Here is a 16462-nt window from a genome sequence, read left to right as displayed (position 1 = left end):
GCAGAAATGTTTCCTCACAAGACACCAAACATAGGAACTGAAGAACAGACAGGGAAATAATGTTTTAGAACTTGGTTAGAGTGTAAACATCTGCAATGGTATGAATATTGAACTGACTGTGTCAGTGTTGAGTCACAATAATTTATAAATTTTATATTTTGGCATAATGACAGGTTCTCCAGAGGGCAGGACACAAAGCTAGTTTCATGAGATTCTGCACATGTAAAGAGCACACATTAGCATATGAACAATACAGAAAGTGCTCTGCTCCTGGCTAAATGCTATGTTCCCTTCCCTATAATGGTCAACCAAGGACATATTGTCCTTTGATTCAACTCAAGCTCTGAATGACACAGGTCCTTCATGACCATCTCATCTCTCACTACTATGGAAGTTCTGATGAAATCCACTGAAATAATTGCCAATGGTATTCATGCACATGGGTGTTGAATGAGGATGGGGCCTAAGCTGTTTAACTGGAGATTGTCCCTGGGGCATTTACACTATGGATGTGAATGAAATCATGGCCCCTGAGGCTGGAGACCATGCTCCTCACAACATGTTTTCCTACCTGTGTTGATGAAAAGGTTGCAGACCTCAGAGGCAGATCCTTAGGCCAGAATTTTCCAGATGTATCCAGGAAACAAAGTACAGATTGGCAAAAGATAATTGGGATGTATACATATACTCCTCAGTCACCAATATCAATAAAACAGGCATGTAGACTGAAATGCATGAGCTGTCTGTTGCATGAGAAATAGGATTCACCTCTGCTCAATCTTGCATCTTGGAAGACATGAAGAAGCTGAGTGTTTTCATTATTTCCTTCTTGCTCCTGAAGTTTTCTCTCATCTTGTGCAGTTTGGCTGAAGACAGCTGCTTTTGGAGGATAAAGCACAATGAAGAGGATGATGGAGAGTTGCGGACTGACTGTGGTTTTATTCTTTTCACAATTCCATACCCCATAGAGGAAGGTTTTTATAATACTCTAATTGATTTCAGGTATGTCATTACATTCATTTCCTGCACATACATTATGAATTAGAAGTCTGTGGCAGTGCAGAGAAACTGTGGGTTTCTGTCCTGACTTCCCTCTGTAACATTAGCAACTAGTGAAAATTTTCTCCTTTATTGATCATTATTTTAGTATTTTCTAATACATTTCATTGTAATGTGGTTTTCTTACATTAGATTCCAATTCACTAATCTAGAAGGTTAGAGAGACAGGTTTCTCTTTCATGTCTCCTCATGGATATCCCTATGTTGAAAATTTTTATTGTAGAGGGTCTCATGACCTGACATGAAACCAGAGTACACACACATGGAGTAAGTTCAGTGTGACAAGCCTACATTACAGTGTCTCTTCAAGTGTATTCAAAGGTTTCCTAGAGTAGCATGTGTTTCTAAAGGCTTTCATAAAGGTGTTACTTAATTTTTGTCTCTAACAATAAAGCACATTTTTATTCATAAAAAGACAGGGTGTGTGACTAATATCTGTTATTACATGCCAAATATTACATACATATTTGTGAAGACACATATACTGCATTCAAAATAATCTCTATGCCAGTCCTTAATGACATTCAGGAGTTGACAATTAGTATGGAAAAAATAAAACTGCCAACTGTCAGATGCTATGTCAAAACATTTTAATTTTGCTTCACTTGTGAAGATGCCCAATCACAGATTTGCAGCATGATCAGATAGGTGATAATTTTTTTTAATGAGTGAGTAAATACAACATTAAGAGAAATGCAGGAGAACTGACGTGTACTTGGAAAAGGACATGCAATTTGTCTACAAAGTTCTCAGATCCTGATTGTCAGATGTTAAAACTGGAGACTGCAGAGCAGAGAGAGCAGTGTTGAAATTCCTCAAATTTGCTGCTATATAACATGTCTGGGCCCTGTTTTTAAATCTATGTATTGAAGCTTACTGTGCTTTCTGTTGGCTGACTATTGTTCTGCACCCCCTTTCATATGCATTTTGTAGGAATTTTACAGAGTGTATTATAACTGTTAGCCCCAGTGCACTATGCACACTTTTATTCTGATGGTGGCTTCGTATTATTTTTAACTGTCAGGTCAGCAGGGTTTACATTTCTATTGTCTCATCTTTGATATTCTACTTCATAATAGAAATTCTTTTTAAAAGTTACGTTCCTACATTTTATTGCTAAATATATTTAAATAAATATATATTTATTTATTGTATGTATATACAATTTCTAACATTTGGAGAATTTCACATATTTATTTACAAATATAGTGTTTAATGATAAACATAATTAACATTTCCATTTTTACATTTGAAACAAAACAATTGATGAACACTTGATTTGCATATGTACATATTTCATGCAGTGTAAACTGCAAGACAAATATGCATTATTAGCTGGTGAAGGCAGGTGGCTGACATTTCTATGTGTTTGTCATTAATTCCTACTTATTTTCGGGGACACGAAAGGCTTACATCCGTTTCTGCTTTCACATCACTGTGTATCATTGGAAGGCAGTCAGGGCTGGGGCTGCTATGGAGGCCATGAAGCTCCCTGCCTGCTTTGTCCCCTTGACTGGCTCTGAGTGCTTTCTTACACCAACCAAGGGTCACCTACCAATAGTGTCACTGCTTACTGTGATCTGGGCCATCCCATGTCAAACATTAACCAAGAAAATGTCCTACAGACTTGTCTTCCTGCCTTTCCCATAGACAGACTTTCTTGATTTACATTGTATCTTCCCTAGCTTAAGTCACATTAACCAAAAATACCTAGCACAACCTTGTTTCCCAGGATGGCTCAGCTTCCTGGGCCCAAGTAACCCTTCTTCAGGCTTCCCAAGAAGCTACAACTGCAAGCATGTACTCTTTGCCCAGGATCCTCTTATCTTTTTTATCCTCAATCTTCCAACGTTCCAAATACTACCTGAAATTCAAAAGGTATTATAAATAATTGTTGTGTAAAAATGCTTCAGACTTATTTACATGAAAATTCTCATGTTGAATTTGCTTGATCACACCTACAGTGACCATATAGAGGGATAGAAGGATTTTGCTTCGTTTTGTTTGTTTTGAATGAAAATTAAATTTCCAATGTCTTATGTATAAATTTAGCAATAAAGTTTTCTGGAAGTTCCACATTTATTTATTTATATTTAATTTTAGATGCTGCTTCACAGGTCAGTTCCAGGTCCCTCTCCCTTTCCCTCCCCCCTCCTGTGCCCTCTCCCCAACCCCCCTCCATTATCCCCTCATTTCCACAGGGAGGGTGAGGCCCTCCATGGGGGTGTCCATAGTCTGTCATTTCATCCAGGACAGGGCCTAGACCCGCCCCCAAGAGTTCAGGATGAGAGTGCATCTCACATTGTTGGATGGGAGTCCAAAGTCCATGTGTATACTCGGGATGAGTACTGATATACTGCCCAATGCGAGTGAGCATTGTTCAAATTCCGTGAGTTTGTAGGTTTTCTGCAGTCTGTGTTGTTGTTGAATTATAAAATTAAAGCATGGTGGACTGATAACATACATGATATTATTTGCCCATTGATGTTTGCTATATTGCTGAGAATATGGTAGATTTTAGAGAAGGTTCCATGTGGTGTTGAGAAGAAAGTATATTCTTTTGTGTTTGAATGGAATGTTCTATAGATGTCTGTTAAGCCTAATTGGATCCTAACTTATATTAGTTCCTTTGATTATTTGCTAAGTTTCTGTCTGGTGGTCCTGTCTAGTGGTGAGAGTGGCATGTAGAAGTCTCTCACTATAAGTGTGAGAGATTTTGTGTGATTTGAGTTTTAGTAATGTTTCTTTTATGAATGTGGATGCCTTTGTACTTGAGGCACAGATGTTCAGAATTGAGACTTCATCTTGATGGAGTTCTCCTGTGATGATTTGAAACGACCTCCTTCACCTCTTTTGATTGATTTAAGTTTAAAGTCTAATTTGTTAGATATTAGGATTGCTACACCAGCTTGTTTCTTGGGTACATTTAGTTGGGAAATGTTATCCCAACTCTTAACTCTGAGGTTCTGTCTGTCTGTGAAGTTGAGGTGTGTTTCTTGTATGCAGTAGAAGGATGGATTAGGATGAATTCTGTCTTACTATCCATTCCGTTATACTGTGTCCTTTTGTAGGCAAGTTAAGACCATTAATATTGAGGGATATTAATGACCGTTGATTGCTCATTCTTGTTTGTTTTGGAGTGTTTGTTGGTGGTAGAATTTTATGTGGATTTCCATCCATTTTTTCTTTTGGCTGTTGTTAAAGTTGGATTATCTATTGCCTACATTTTTCTGGTTGTAGTTAACTTTATTGTGTTGGAGTTTTTCTTCCTGAACTTTCCTTAGGGCTGGATTAGTGGATATGAATTGTTTAAATCTGATTTTCTCATGGAATATCTTTTTTCTCCATCTAAAGTTATTGAAAGATTTGCTGGGTATAGTAGTCTGGTCTGACATCTATGGTATCTTAGGGTTTGTAGAATATCTATGGAGGAACTTCTGGCTTTCAGAATTTCTATGGATAAGTCAGGTATTATTGTGATAGGTTTCCTTCATATGTTTCTTGGCCATTTTCCCTTTGCTGCTCTTAATATTGTTTCTTTATACTGTATGTTTTGTGTTTTTATTATTATGTATCCAGAGCCTTTTTTGTGGTCCACTCTATTATATGCTCTGTAAGCTTCTTCTGCTTTAATTGGCATGTGTTTCTTTAGAGTGTGATAGGTTAATTCTATGATTTTGTTGAATATGCTTTCTGCACTTTTGCATTGGATTTCTTCACCTTCTTCTATACCTATTATTCTTAGGTTTAGTCTACATGGTGCCACATATTTTCTGGATATTTTGTGTCAGGTATTTGTTGGACTTACGATTTTCTTTGGTCGATGAATCTATTTCTCCTAGTGTGTCTTCAGTGCCTGAGATTCTCTCTTCCATCTCTAGCAATCTGTTGGTTATGTTTGCTTTTGTAGTTTCTGATCATTTACCCAGCTTTTCAATATCCAGAATTCTCTCGGTTTGTGTTTTCTTTATTGTCTCTAATTCAGTTTTCCAGTCTTGAACTATTTGAATTGTTGCCTTCATGTTTGTTTGTTTGTTTTCTCTTGGCTTTCTTTAAGAGATATGTTGATTTTTGTATTTTTAGGTTTGCTTTTTCTTCCATTTCTTTAAAGGATTTTCTTATACCCTCTTTGAGGGCCTGTACCATTTTCATGAAGTTGTTTTTAAGGTCATTCTCTTCTGCTTAATCTGTTCAGCTCTTGCTGGTATAAAGTCCCTAGACTCTGCTGGTGTCATATTGTTTTTTCTGTTGTTGAATGTGTTTTTATATTTGTTCTTTTTGCTCATTATTTTTATTATATTTTTTTGGAAAAGATCTTGTTTCACATATCAATCCCAGCTCCCTCTCTCTCCCCTCCTCCCGCACCCCCACATAATCCCATCCAGCTTACCACCATATCCCCACTCCCTTCCACATAGGGGATATCCAGAGTCTGTCATTTCATTCACGTCAGGGTCCAGGACCTCCCCCAAGAGTTCAGGCTGAGAGAGCATCCCTCCTTGTGTTATGAACATATGAATTCCATTTGTATTCCAGGGATAAATACTGATCTACTGCCCAGGGCCCCATAGGTTGCCCAGGCCTCTTCACTGACTCTCACATTCAGGGGGTCTGGATCAGTCCCATGCTGGCCTCCCAGCTGTCTGTCTGGGGTCCAAGAGCTCCTCCTTGTTCAGGTCAGCTGTTGCTGCTGCTTTCTCCAGCCCATTATTTGCCCATTTGCTCATCGCTCCTCTCTTTCTGTCACTGAGTTCCAGGGGTTCAGTTCAGTGTTTAGCTGTGGGTGATTGCCTCTGCTTCCATCAGTCACTGGATGAAGGTTCTAGGATGGCATATAAGGTAGTCTTCAAGTTCATTATCAGGGATGGGCTTTTAATGTAGTCTCTCCACTATTGCTTAGTTTGCCAGTTGGTGTCATCTTTATAGATCGCTAGAGGTCTCACTGGTGCCAGATCTTTCTTCAAACCTGTAATAACTCCCACTATTATGGTATTTTTCATCCTGTTCTCCCCCTTTTCTTTCCCCAACTCAACCTTCTTGCTCCCCCATGACCTCCTTTCTCCTCCTTGTCTTCCCCTCTCTTTTTCCCAACTCCCACTTCCCTTCCCTTCCCCATCTGCTCCTGTTTTTACATTTTCTTCTTCTCATCCCTTCTTCCAGTGGGTATGTGTGGAGTACCATCCACTCCTGCTTCTCATCTAGTGGGTATAAACAGGTCCAGTGGGTATAAACAGGTCCAATACTCTGATAGTGCTCCTCTTACCATGGGAGAAGGCGGGACTAGTACCAGGATGTTGGCAGACCCTGGATGGGCAGTTCTGACAGGACTGTTTTCCCATGCGCATGTACCAAGACTCAAGGAGAAGGTGGGCCAGAAACAGGCCCATGCTTACTTCCTCCCTTGGGTGGAGGCAGGATTAGGATGTGGGCAGACTCTGAATGTGCTTGTCCACCAGGAGTTCCCCAATGAGCATTCCCCAGGCATTAGACACTCCAGCAAGGCATTGGAAGGAGGGCTGGAAACAGGCCTAACCTTACCTCCTTCCATGGGTAGATATGGAGCTAGGATCTTGGCAGATTCTGGATGGGCTAGTCCACCAGGATGGGTTCCCCAGTGCACAGAACCCAGATCTCAGGAAATTCCGCTCAAGTAATTTTTTGGGTTCCTCTATAATGACAATCCCAAAACAAATATATAGAACACCAAATGTGTAGTGCTGTATTATATTTCATGGATAATATTCAGGGATCATATAGGCTCTTTACATATTTTCACAAATGTAAAAATCTTGTGTTAGAATGATCTATTTAGATGACTTCTGAAAATGTTTTCAACTTTAAATATGTCTTTCCATTGCCTTAATTGGGAATGATAGAATTATGACAGAAATTTAGAGGGGGCATAGAAAAGTTTACTTCAATTGCTTTGAAAAATTTGTATTTATAATATCATCCTTGATACTCATGTGTCTTTTTTTAGAATACCAACAAGAAAATATGAGTTTTTCCTGGTATTGTTGTTTGCTACTGATGAGATTAACAGGAATCCTTATATTTTACCCAACATGTCTTTGATTTTTTCCATCATTTCTGGCATGTGTTTTAAAACAATGAATACAATCGATTTCCTATACTCACCCAAAAACAGCTTCTCAAAGCCACCTAATTATGACTGTGGAACATCTTCATGTGATGTTGCACTTACAGGACCATCATGGACTACATCTGTAAAGCTGACAACCTACACCACATATCCACAGGTGAGACTGTGAGATAAAAGCAGAGATAAAAGTTTGTCTATGCCAATCTAAGTTCCTACAGAAAATTATCATGCAACATGTGTTTGTGTGTGCTGGCCTACATATTTTAAAGGATTAATAAGTGGAATAATCACATATCACCAACATTTCTTTGTATCACAAGAATAGATGGGTTTGGGAAACATGCAAAATTTTGTTGAACATTCAGAATCATCAGAAACAGTCTAGAATACAAAGAACCAATATACACCATTTATAGGGTTATCTTATTGTCATTTGTTGGAGTTATGAAAGGTGAGTAACAGAACTTATATCTAAGAATGACCTTTTGCCAATCATATTCCTCACATTGCTTCCTCTGTTCTTCATCCTTCAGATTTTCTTTGGACCATTTCATCCTATCCTGAGTGACAATGTCCTGTTTCCCTATGTCTGCCAGGTAGCACACAAAGATACATGTTTGCCACATGCCATGGTCTCTTTGATGCTTTATTTTACATGGACCTGGATAGGGTTGGTTATCTCAGATGATGACCAAGGAATCCAGTTCCTCTCAGACTTGAGAGCAGAAATGCAAAGGAAAGGAATTTGTTTAGCTTTTGTGAATGTGATCCCAGATAGCATGCAGTTATACATGGCAGGAGCTGTAATATATGACAACCAAATCATGACATCATCAGCAAAGGTTGTTGTCATTTATGGTGAAATGAACTCTACCCTAGAAGTCAGCTTCAGAAGATGGGCATATTTAGGTGTACAGAGAATCTGGGTCACCACCTCACAATGGGATGTCATCACAAGTAAGAGAGATTTCAGCCTTGACCTCTTCCATGGGACTGTCACTTTTATACACCACCATGCTAAGGTTCCTAAATTTAGGAATTTTGTGCGAACACTGAACACTTCCAAATATCCAGTAGACATTTCTCAGATGAGAACAAAGTGGAATTTTTTTAATTGTTCAGTCTCTGAAACCAATTATAGCTCAATGAATCATGGTTCAATCAACACTACATTGGAATGGTTATCACAACACAAATTTGACATGGTCTTGAGTGAAGAAGGTTACAATTTATACAATGCTGTGTATGCTGTGGCCCACAGCTACCATGAAATCATTTTCCAACAAGTGGAGTCCCAGCATATAGCCAACCATACAGGAATATTCCATGACTGTCATCAGGTAAAGCCTCTTACTTTTCATCATGCTTTAGTCATGGTATTTTTAAATGGCCATATGAGTATTCATAGGAAGTTGGGGCTTCTTGTCACACCTGGACCCTCAGCCACTTTGCCACAAATAAACACACAAAGACTTATATTAAGTATTTAAAAAGTCTTGCCAATGGCTCAGGCTTCTTACTGGATAGCTCAGTCTCAATTATTAAGACATAACTATTAATCTATGTATTTCTACATAGCCTTATCTTACCAGACATTGCCAGCACAGCCTAGATTCCCAGTCGCTAAATGGCAGCTCTCTCAAGCCTTCTCTCTGTAAACTCTCCCCGGAATTCTCCTTGTCTGGTAGCCCCGCCTATACTCTCTGTCTGGCTTCTGGCCAATCAGTGTTTTATTCATCAACCAGAAAGAGAAACATCTATGCAGAAGGACATTACCCATCATTCATGTGTATTTGTCAGAGATAATTCTCTAAGTACAAAGATTTCTATTCCTCAATCTTTTATGTGGATAAATAGACTTTATAAATTACCATTGAGTGGATTAAAACATTTTTTATGAAGGTCAGTTATTTTTACTAGAATGTTTTTCAGCATTTTCCAAATTAGATCAATATTGGAAATAATAAAAAATTTATTATAAAATCCTCATCAAGAATTAGAAGAGTATTTCTTTCTCAAGAATTAAAATATATGATCAATGTCAATTATTTATATGAATTATCAAATATGTATCTTGACAAAGCAAAGACTGCATGTTGTTATTTTTTATTTCATATGTGTTTACTATACTTATATGATATCTACAACTTCTCTTCCCTTCAAAAACTTCCACGTTCTCACTCCTTTATTTCATGACTTCTCTCTTTTTAAAAATAATTTCTTACACACACATGCACACATACACACACACACACACATACAGGGACATAGGCACACTTATGTAAAAATCATCCATTTTGAAATTTTTCATGCAAGTAATAAATGCTCATGTCTTTCACCATGTTACTCATTATTTTATTCATTTCTTCTATTTCCACTATCTTCAATAGTTACCTTTTCTTGAAGAAATTAAAAATTAGGGGTCATTCACAATGTCGCTTTGCTTTACTGGGTGGGCATATGTAATCATATAATGATGAATCTCACTTAGATGGCTTCTTTGCTGAAGAAGAGGGTATTTACTAACCCTGTTGGAGAGCTGGTTGACATGAATCTGAGACAAAAATTGTGTGGAAATTATGACATTTATAACATTTGGAATTTCCCACAAGGCTTTGGATTAAAGGTGAAAATAGGAGACTACTCACATTATTTCCCACAGAGCCAACAACTGCATATTTCTGAAGACTTAGAGTGGGCCACGGGAGCAACATCGGTGTGTACACCAAAATTTTCATTCTTTTCAGTACATCTGTGTTATAAAATTTTGTGTCGTCAAGATGATGGTTTGGTGGCTAACAAAAATCACTGCTCTTGTGAAGGTCCCAAACTCAGGTCACATAGCACTTGTTTTAAATGCCTCACCACTTCCTATAAGTAAGATCCAATGCCTTTTGATTCCATGGACAACTAAAGTTACATTCCAATTCACACATACTACAGAAAACTCATATACAAAATAAAAATAAAAATAAAAGTTTTAGACTATTAGAAATTTTGTAACCAGGTATACACCATGAAATTTTATGATTCTTTGTGAATTTTAAGTTTGTGACATTCTCCTACAATCTGCTTTGTTCATACTCATTCTGTAACTCTTTATTGTTCCACACTACTTTCACTCCCACTCACTCAATATTCTTGATTTTGATGCTTAAACCCTTCCAGAGCAACGCAAAACTCTTCACTATTCCTGTTGGATCATTTCAATTGAGGAATGAACAATTTCTATTCTCTACAACCAAAACTTTATACACGGAATATTATACAATGTACTAAATATTGTATGGCATTCATTTTCATTGAAGGCTTACAGAAAATGCTCAGATAACTGATTTTGATAATAATACATGATAGCAGAAGAATGCCTGTAAACTGTCTTTGCTACCAACTCATTTTTCATTTGCTTCAGGTTCCCACTTCTACATGCAGTGTGACATGCACTCCTGGATTCAGGAAATTTCATCAGGAACATACACCAGACTGCTGCTTTGATTGTGTCTGGTGCCCAGAGAATGAAGTTTCCAATGAGACAGGTATGCTTTTATGTGCAGAAAAAATTGCTGAAATTGAGTATCTTCCCTTTTTCCAAACTAGAAAGAACCTGGAAGCAAACTAAAGGCATAAAATATGTAATTAGAATTTAAAGATTGTCATGATATTATGAACCCTGGATTGTACATGGACTGTCTTCCATAAACCACACATGTATGATTCTTACAGATGGTTACAGATTTGATAGTTTGCAATGAATGTTCAATGAAACACAAAAGGATTTTGTAACTTATTCTACACATAATATTGCACATAATGTTGGTATCCATATGTCCAATCTTTGTACAAGTTAAATTTAAAACATGATCAGTCAGTCCATAATCTTGTCCTCCCGGCACATGGCTTGTTTCTGACCAAGACAGTTGTTCAGACTCTTGTTGTTGATTAATAAAATATGGTTAAGATTATGAGGAATAACTTGTAGAATATAGCACTTATTGGAAAATAATTAGGATAAGAGTGTAGGTCCCAAGGATATATCCAAAGTTGGGGTAGTGTTTTCAGCAATCACACCTACCAAAAAATAAGGAATGGATTCGGATTACACAGGGTTTTCATGTCATCTAGGTTGGAATATGTAGTTGGAAGTACAAAAAGACTACCATAAAGAGAGGGAAATGAAGAAAAACACCTGATGATTGACATCTGAGCTGAAAATGCATGCAGAGATGCATGTGTGCTCACACTGACACAAAAAAATCACTCACACATAAAATTGTGGATAGACATTTATGCATACCATATAAACATAAGAATAATCTTTATTTAAATATAATTTTATTAAAATTAGCTATACCCCCTTCATTTCTTCCTTCAGCGCCAGTGTTAGCCTCACTTGAAACACTTTGGCATGTCCTCTCCATCCCAAGTCAAATCTAATGTTCTAGGAATGTAGATTAAGTCAAATACCTTAAAATATAATGCTTAAAATCTATATTTTTGTTCTGAGCTATTAAAAATTGATGAGTAGTTTGGATTTTTCAGCTTCTAATAAACAGGTAAGTAGGGATGAGAATAAAGTGCATGCAAATTAATAGACGTTGATATTCTAGATATCATAGGGATAAATTTTTGTGGACAAAGCAAATGTCATTTTTTCCAAATACTTATGTTAATTGTTGATGTGCTGAACTTAAACTGAAGGACATTTTTTGGTGCATGAGAAGTACAACTTCCTTAATGGAAGCATTTCTTTATTCAGACAGCATATATCCTGAGAGAATTGTACATTCTTGACTCTGTATGAAGATACAGTCTAAGAGCAAAAGCAAAATAGCATTGTATAGCTGAATTTGTGATCTAGGAATGTATTCTTCGTCAGGGTTCTATTGCTGTGAAGTGACAGCATGAACATGACAACTGTTTTTGATGAAAGCATTTAATTGGGAGTCACTTACACTATCGGTGGTTTAGCCCATTATTGTAATAACAATGGGCCCTGCAGCACATAGGAAGGTATGATTCTGGAGAAGTGGCAGGGTGTTCCAGAAGAAGTAAGAGAGAGACATTGGAACTGCTTGAACTTTTGATAACCCATTTAGCCTAACCTCAATGACACTCTTCCTCCAGCAAGGTCACATGTGGTCCAATAAGAACACAACACATATTACTTTCAAATCATGCCTTTCCCTGGAGAACATGCATACTATTGTATGAGCCTATGGTGGTCATTCTCACTCAAACATAGCAGTATCTGGGACTTATAGACATATCATAATGTAAAATTAATTCAATCAAACTTCAAAAGTCCTCATACTCAATCACAGTATCAGCCCTGCATAAATGTTCAAAGTTTAAAGTGTTTTCTGAGACTCATGACAGTCTCTTAAGTGTAAGACCTTGTTAAACTAAACTGAAAAAGCAGATCACATACTTCCAATTTACAATGGCACAGAATATATACTGCCATTTTACAAGGGAGGAAAGGGAGGAAAATGAGGAAATATTGACCCAAAGAAAGACAAAGTCCTGCAGGGAAAACTTCAATTTTCACAGCATCATGTCTAATGATAAAGCTTTCTTCAGATCTCCAATTCCTTTCTGTTTTGTTGACTGTAACAAACTTTTCTCTCTTGAGCTGCTGCAACACCCAGGCTGCAGGTATCTTGGCAGGTATCCCATGAATACTGGCATCTCCAACATATTGGCATCTCCAATAGCTTCACTCAATAGCATCATTTGTCCTTAATGCAGGGATAACTCGGACAAATACCTGGCCAAGTGGCTTTACTTAGCCACAGAGGGTGATTCCACAAGCCCTTTATTCTGTCTTTACTCAAAGCCAGAACCACATGGCTAAATCTTACAATGTCTCCTTGGGGTTAGAACTTGGACCCCTTGTTTAAATACATTTTTCACCATCCTTTCATTTTCACTTTTTTTGTTTCATATAGAGGGTTTCTCTGTGTAGCTCTGGAGACTATCCTGGAACTTGCTCTGTCAACCATTCTGTCCTCAAAGTCACAAAGATTCACATGCCTCTGCCACCCGAGTACTAAGATTAAAGGCACAGACACCACCTGGATATTCACCAGATTTCTATATTTGAAGATTTCCATCACTGAAAGCTTATTTACTTCATTTTACAAGTTGGAAAATGAGCTCCGTGGGTTAATGCCCTGAAGTTGTCACCCCCTTCATTTCACTTAGCATCATGCTCTTCTTTACATTTTTATCTCGTTAAGGTCTGGCATTAGCTCCATGCCCTTCCTGGTACTCCTTTTCTTCTCAAACTGTTCTTTTTGTATTTTACTATGCTCACCTAGCATTTCATTATAGATTTTTATAAGAGTTTCCACTAATCACCATATGAGGAACTCAACACCAGACTATCTTAAAATTTCCTAAATACCCTTAATCAAAAACACTTGAATTAAACCTCTAGCAGATTTTTGGGGGACCAAGATGAAAATCAACTACATTCTCCATCAAAATATTAAAGGAATAGTCCGTAAGCATTCTAAGCTTGTTCCCTTCTGAAAGTGATCAAGCTGTGTCCCTATAGCTCAAATATCACTCGGGAATGTATTCCATGCTCCTGTTACTACGGCCAATTAAGCCTCACTTAAAACATTCAACTGCTTTTCTAATCCACAGTTCCAAAGTCCTTATTCTGGTAACTCATAGCATGGCCAAGCCTGTCACAGCAATATCCCACTCCCCAGTATTTTTGTCTTAGTGTGAGTTATATTTCAATGAAGAAACACCACAACCATGCCAACACTTATAAAACAAAGCATTTATTTGGGGCTTGCTTACCACTTGAGAGGTTTATTCCTTGATCAAGATATAGGGAGCATGACAGCACACAGGCATGTATGGTTCTGGAGAAGTATGTGAGTGTTCTACATCCAGATCCTAAGGCAGCAAGAAGATAGAGACACTGGGGTTGGCTTGAGCCTTTGAAAAATCGAAGCCTATCCTTAGTGACACACTTCTCCAACAAGGCCCCATCTATTCTAATAAGAACATATATTTTACTCTTTTCATATTGTGCCTCTCCTTAATGACAAAGCACTACAATCTATGACTATATGTGAGTAACTCTCATATTAAAAAACCACACAATCACAGCCCACACATCTGTAGATAATAAAGATAAATTTTGAGAAATATGTTCTGATCTGTTTTGTTACCAGTTATAAATCCCAAGAATCTAAGAATTTTTCTTATTTTTAAAAACTTCGATGAATATGGAAGTTGGTAAAAAAGAATAAGAAACTTCTCAGCTCCCTCTTTCATGAGGTGGTGTGCTCCATCACACAGGATAAACTGCTTCAGAGCCACCTGCCATCACTGCTACCTGAAGCAACAGATAACAATATTGTCAATGAACAGCAAAATGGTTACCCAGGCATCTTCTGATTAATACAGATACTAAGTGATTAATTATATAATGATTAAACTTTATGGATTTGTTGTTTATGTCCTTCTACAGATATGGATCAGTGTGTGAGCTGTCCAAATGACCAGTATTCAAATGCAGAGCACACACTGTGCCTACAAAGACACGTGTCCTTTCTAGCTTATGGGGACCCACTGGGGATGACTCTGGCCTGCATGTCCGTGTGCTTCTCTGCCCTCACAGCTCTTGTTCTTGTGGCTTTTGTGAAGTACAATGACACTCCCATTGTGAAGGCCAATAACCGTATTCTCAGCTACATCTTACTGATTTCAATCACCTTCTGTTTCCTCTGTTCATTGCTCTTCATTGGGCATCCCAACATAGTCACCTGCATCCTGCAGCAGACCACATTTGGAGTCTTTTTCACAGTGGCTGTGTCTACTGTCTTGGCCAAAACAATTACTGTGGTCCTGGCCTTCAAGCTCACTACTCCAGGAAGAAGGATGAGAGGGATGCTGTTATCAGGGGCAACTAACTTTGTCATTCCCATCTGTGTCCTGGTCCAAGTTATTCTCTGTGGAATCTGGCTGGCAACATCACCCCCCTTTATTGACACAGATACACACTCTGAGCAAGGGCAAATCATCATCATGTGTCACAAAGGCTCCGTCATTGCATTCCATTTTGTTCTGGGATACTTGGGCTCCTTGGCTTTGGGGAGCTTCACTGTGGCTTTCTTGGCCAGGAATCTTCCTGATAAATTCAATGAAGCCAAATTCCTGACCTTCAGCATGCTGGTGTTCTGCAGTGTCTGGGTCACCTTCCTCCCTGTCTACCACAGCACAAAGGGAAAGGTCATGGTGGCTGTGGAGGTCTTCTCCATCTTGGCCTCCAGTGCAGGACTGTTAGGGTGTATCTTTGCCCCAAAGTGTTATGTTATTTTGATAAGACCATATTCGAATTCTCTTCAAAAGTACATGGATAAGTTGCGTTATTGAACTCTTCATAATTTTGAAATTTTAGATTGCACTGAAAGTATCTATGGTTCCTTCCCTAGGGATGGCCACTTCTTCCATTACCAGATTTAATAATTTGCCTGTAATTCTTGAGTAGGTTTGAATGCAGCAAGCTGTTTGATGGTATCATGGACTTGCTATGTCCCTCGAGGTGGGGATCCCAGAGCTGTGGTAAACAGCCCACCTTCATGTTGGAGAGCCAAACAGGGAGAGGCCAGCTGCAAAAGCCACAGCTTCAGATCTAGTCATGTCGGCTTAGCATGCTTATAAAACTCTCCTTGTCAAAAAGGATTATAGATACACAATAAAAACAGACAAAAAGTGCTCTAAATGGGTCACATTTTATTTGATAAATGTGCAAGGGCTGGAAAAAAAGATTATATAAGATAGACCAAGACAAATACAATCTAAAGATAATAAACTGAGATCCTTAAAGGACAAATGGTGTAAAAATTATAATGGGCCATGTAAAGATGTAAAATACACAGAGTCTGGATTATGTATACTATTATGTTTTGTTTGAATTTTGTACTTTTCATGAGCTAACTGTGGAGAGATATTTGATTGTGGCGGCTGCTAAGCTAAACCAACATATATATTTTAAATGTATCTTGACTTCAAAATTTGGGATTAAAGATATATTGCTTAATAAAAGATGTTCTGCTTTGGTTTCCACTAAGATGAAAAGCTGTGGATTACGTCTGGGCTAATATGATTTGATGAAACAAGACCCCCTAAAATGGTGGCCTGGGTGATATAACATCGACAGAAGCTTCAGGAGTATACAATTAGATGATGAAACACACAAGCTACCCCAGTCGGGATGTGAAGGAATTCTAAATTTTCTCAGGAACCCCATAAGATCAGCAATATCTCTGATCAGGA

At 38.0% G+C, this 16462-nt stretch overlaps 1 protein-coding gene across 4 annotated transcripts; it reads left to right on the top strand.

The window, feature by feature from the left end:
• Nucleotides 1-796: 796 nt before the first annotated feature.
• LOC101844589 (vomeronasal type-2 receptor 116-like) lies at nucleotides 797-15559 on the top strand. Of its 4 annotated transcripts, XM_021233724.1 has the most exons (7): nucleotides 797-1002; nucleotides 7040-7319; nucleotides 7696-8502; nucleotides 9654-9878; nucleotides 10575-10698; nucleotides 14417-14419; nucleotides 14655-15559. In XM_021233724.1, exons 1-7 carry the CDS (start codon nucleotides 797-799, stop codon nucleotides 15557-15559), a joined length of 2550 nt encoding a protein of 849 aa, XP_021089383.1. The 4 variants fall into 4 exon arrangements, with proteins under 4 accessions (XP_021089383.1, XP_005081390.1, XP_040594126.1 ...); XM_005081333.1 differs by lacking the exon at nucleotides 14417-14419; XM_040738192.1 differs by lacking the exons at nucleotides 9654-9878; nucleotides 14417-14419.
• The last annotated feature ends 903 nt before the right edge of the window (nucleotides 15560-16462 follow it).

Source organism: Mesocricetus auratus, unplaced genomic scaffold (genome assembly GCF_017639785.1).
Source record: "Mesocricetus auratus isolate SY011 unplaced genomic scaffold, BCM_Maur_2.0 Super-Scaffold_100676, whole genome shotgun sequence".
Taxonomy (NCBI): domain Eukaryota; kingdom Metazoa; phylum Chordata; class Mammalia; order Rodentia; family Cricetidae; genus Mesocricetus; species Mesocricetus auratus.
The sequence above is the reverse complement of the archived record's forward strand: the minus strand, read 5'-3'. Positions and strand labels throughout refer to the sequence as shown.

Excerpts from the sequence above, each read along its gene's own strand:
- LOC101844589 (XM_021233724.1), top strand. The coding sequence starts at position 797 with ATGAAGAAGCTGAGTGTTTTCATTATTTCCTTCTTGCTCCTGAAGTTT. Across the intron at positions 7,320-7,695 it reads CCTACACCACATATCCACAG|ATTTTCTTTGGACCATTTCA; the intron begins GTGAGACTGTGA and ends TTCATCCTTCAG. Across the intron at positions 9,879-10,574 it reads GGGCCACGGGAGCAACATCG|GTTCCCACTTCTACATGCAG; the intron begins GTGTGTACACCA and ends CATTTGCTTCAG.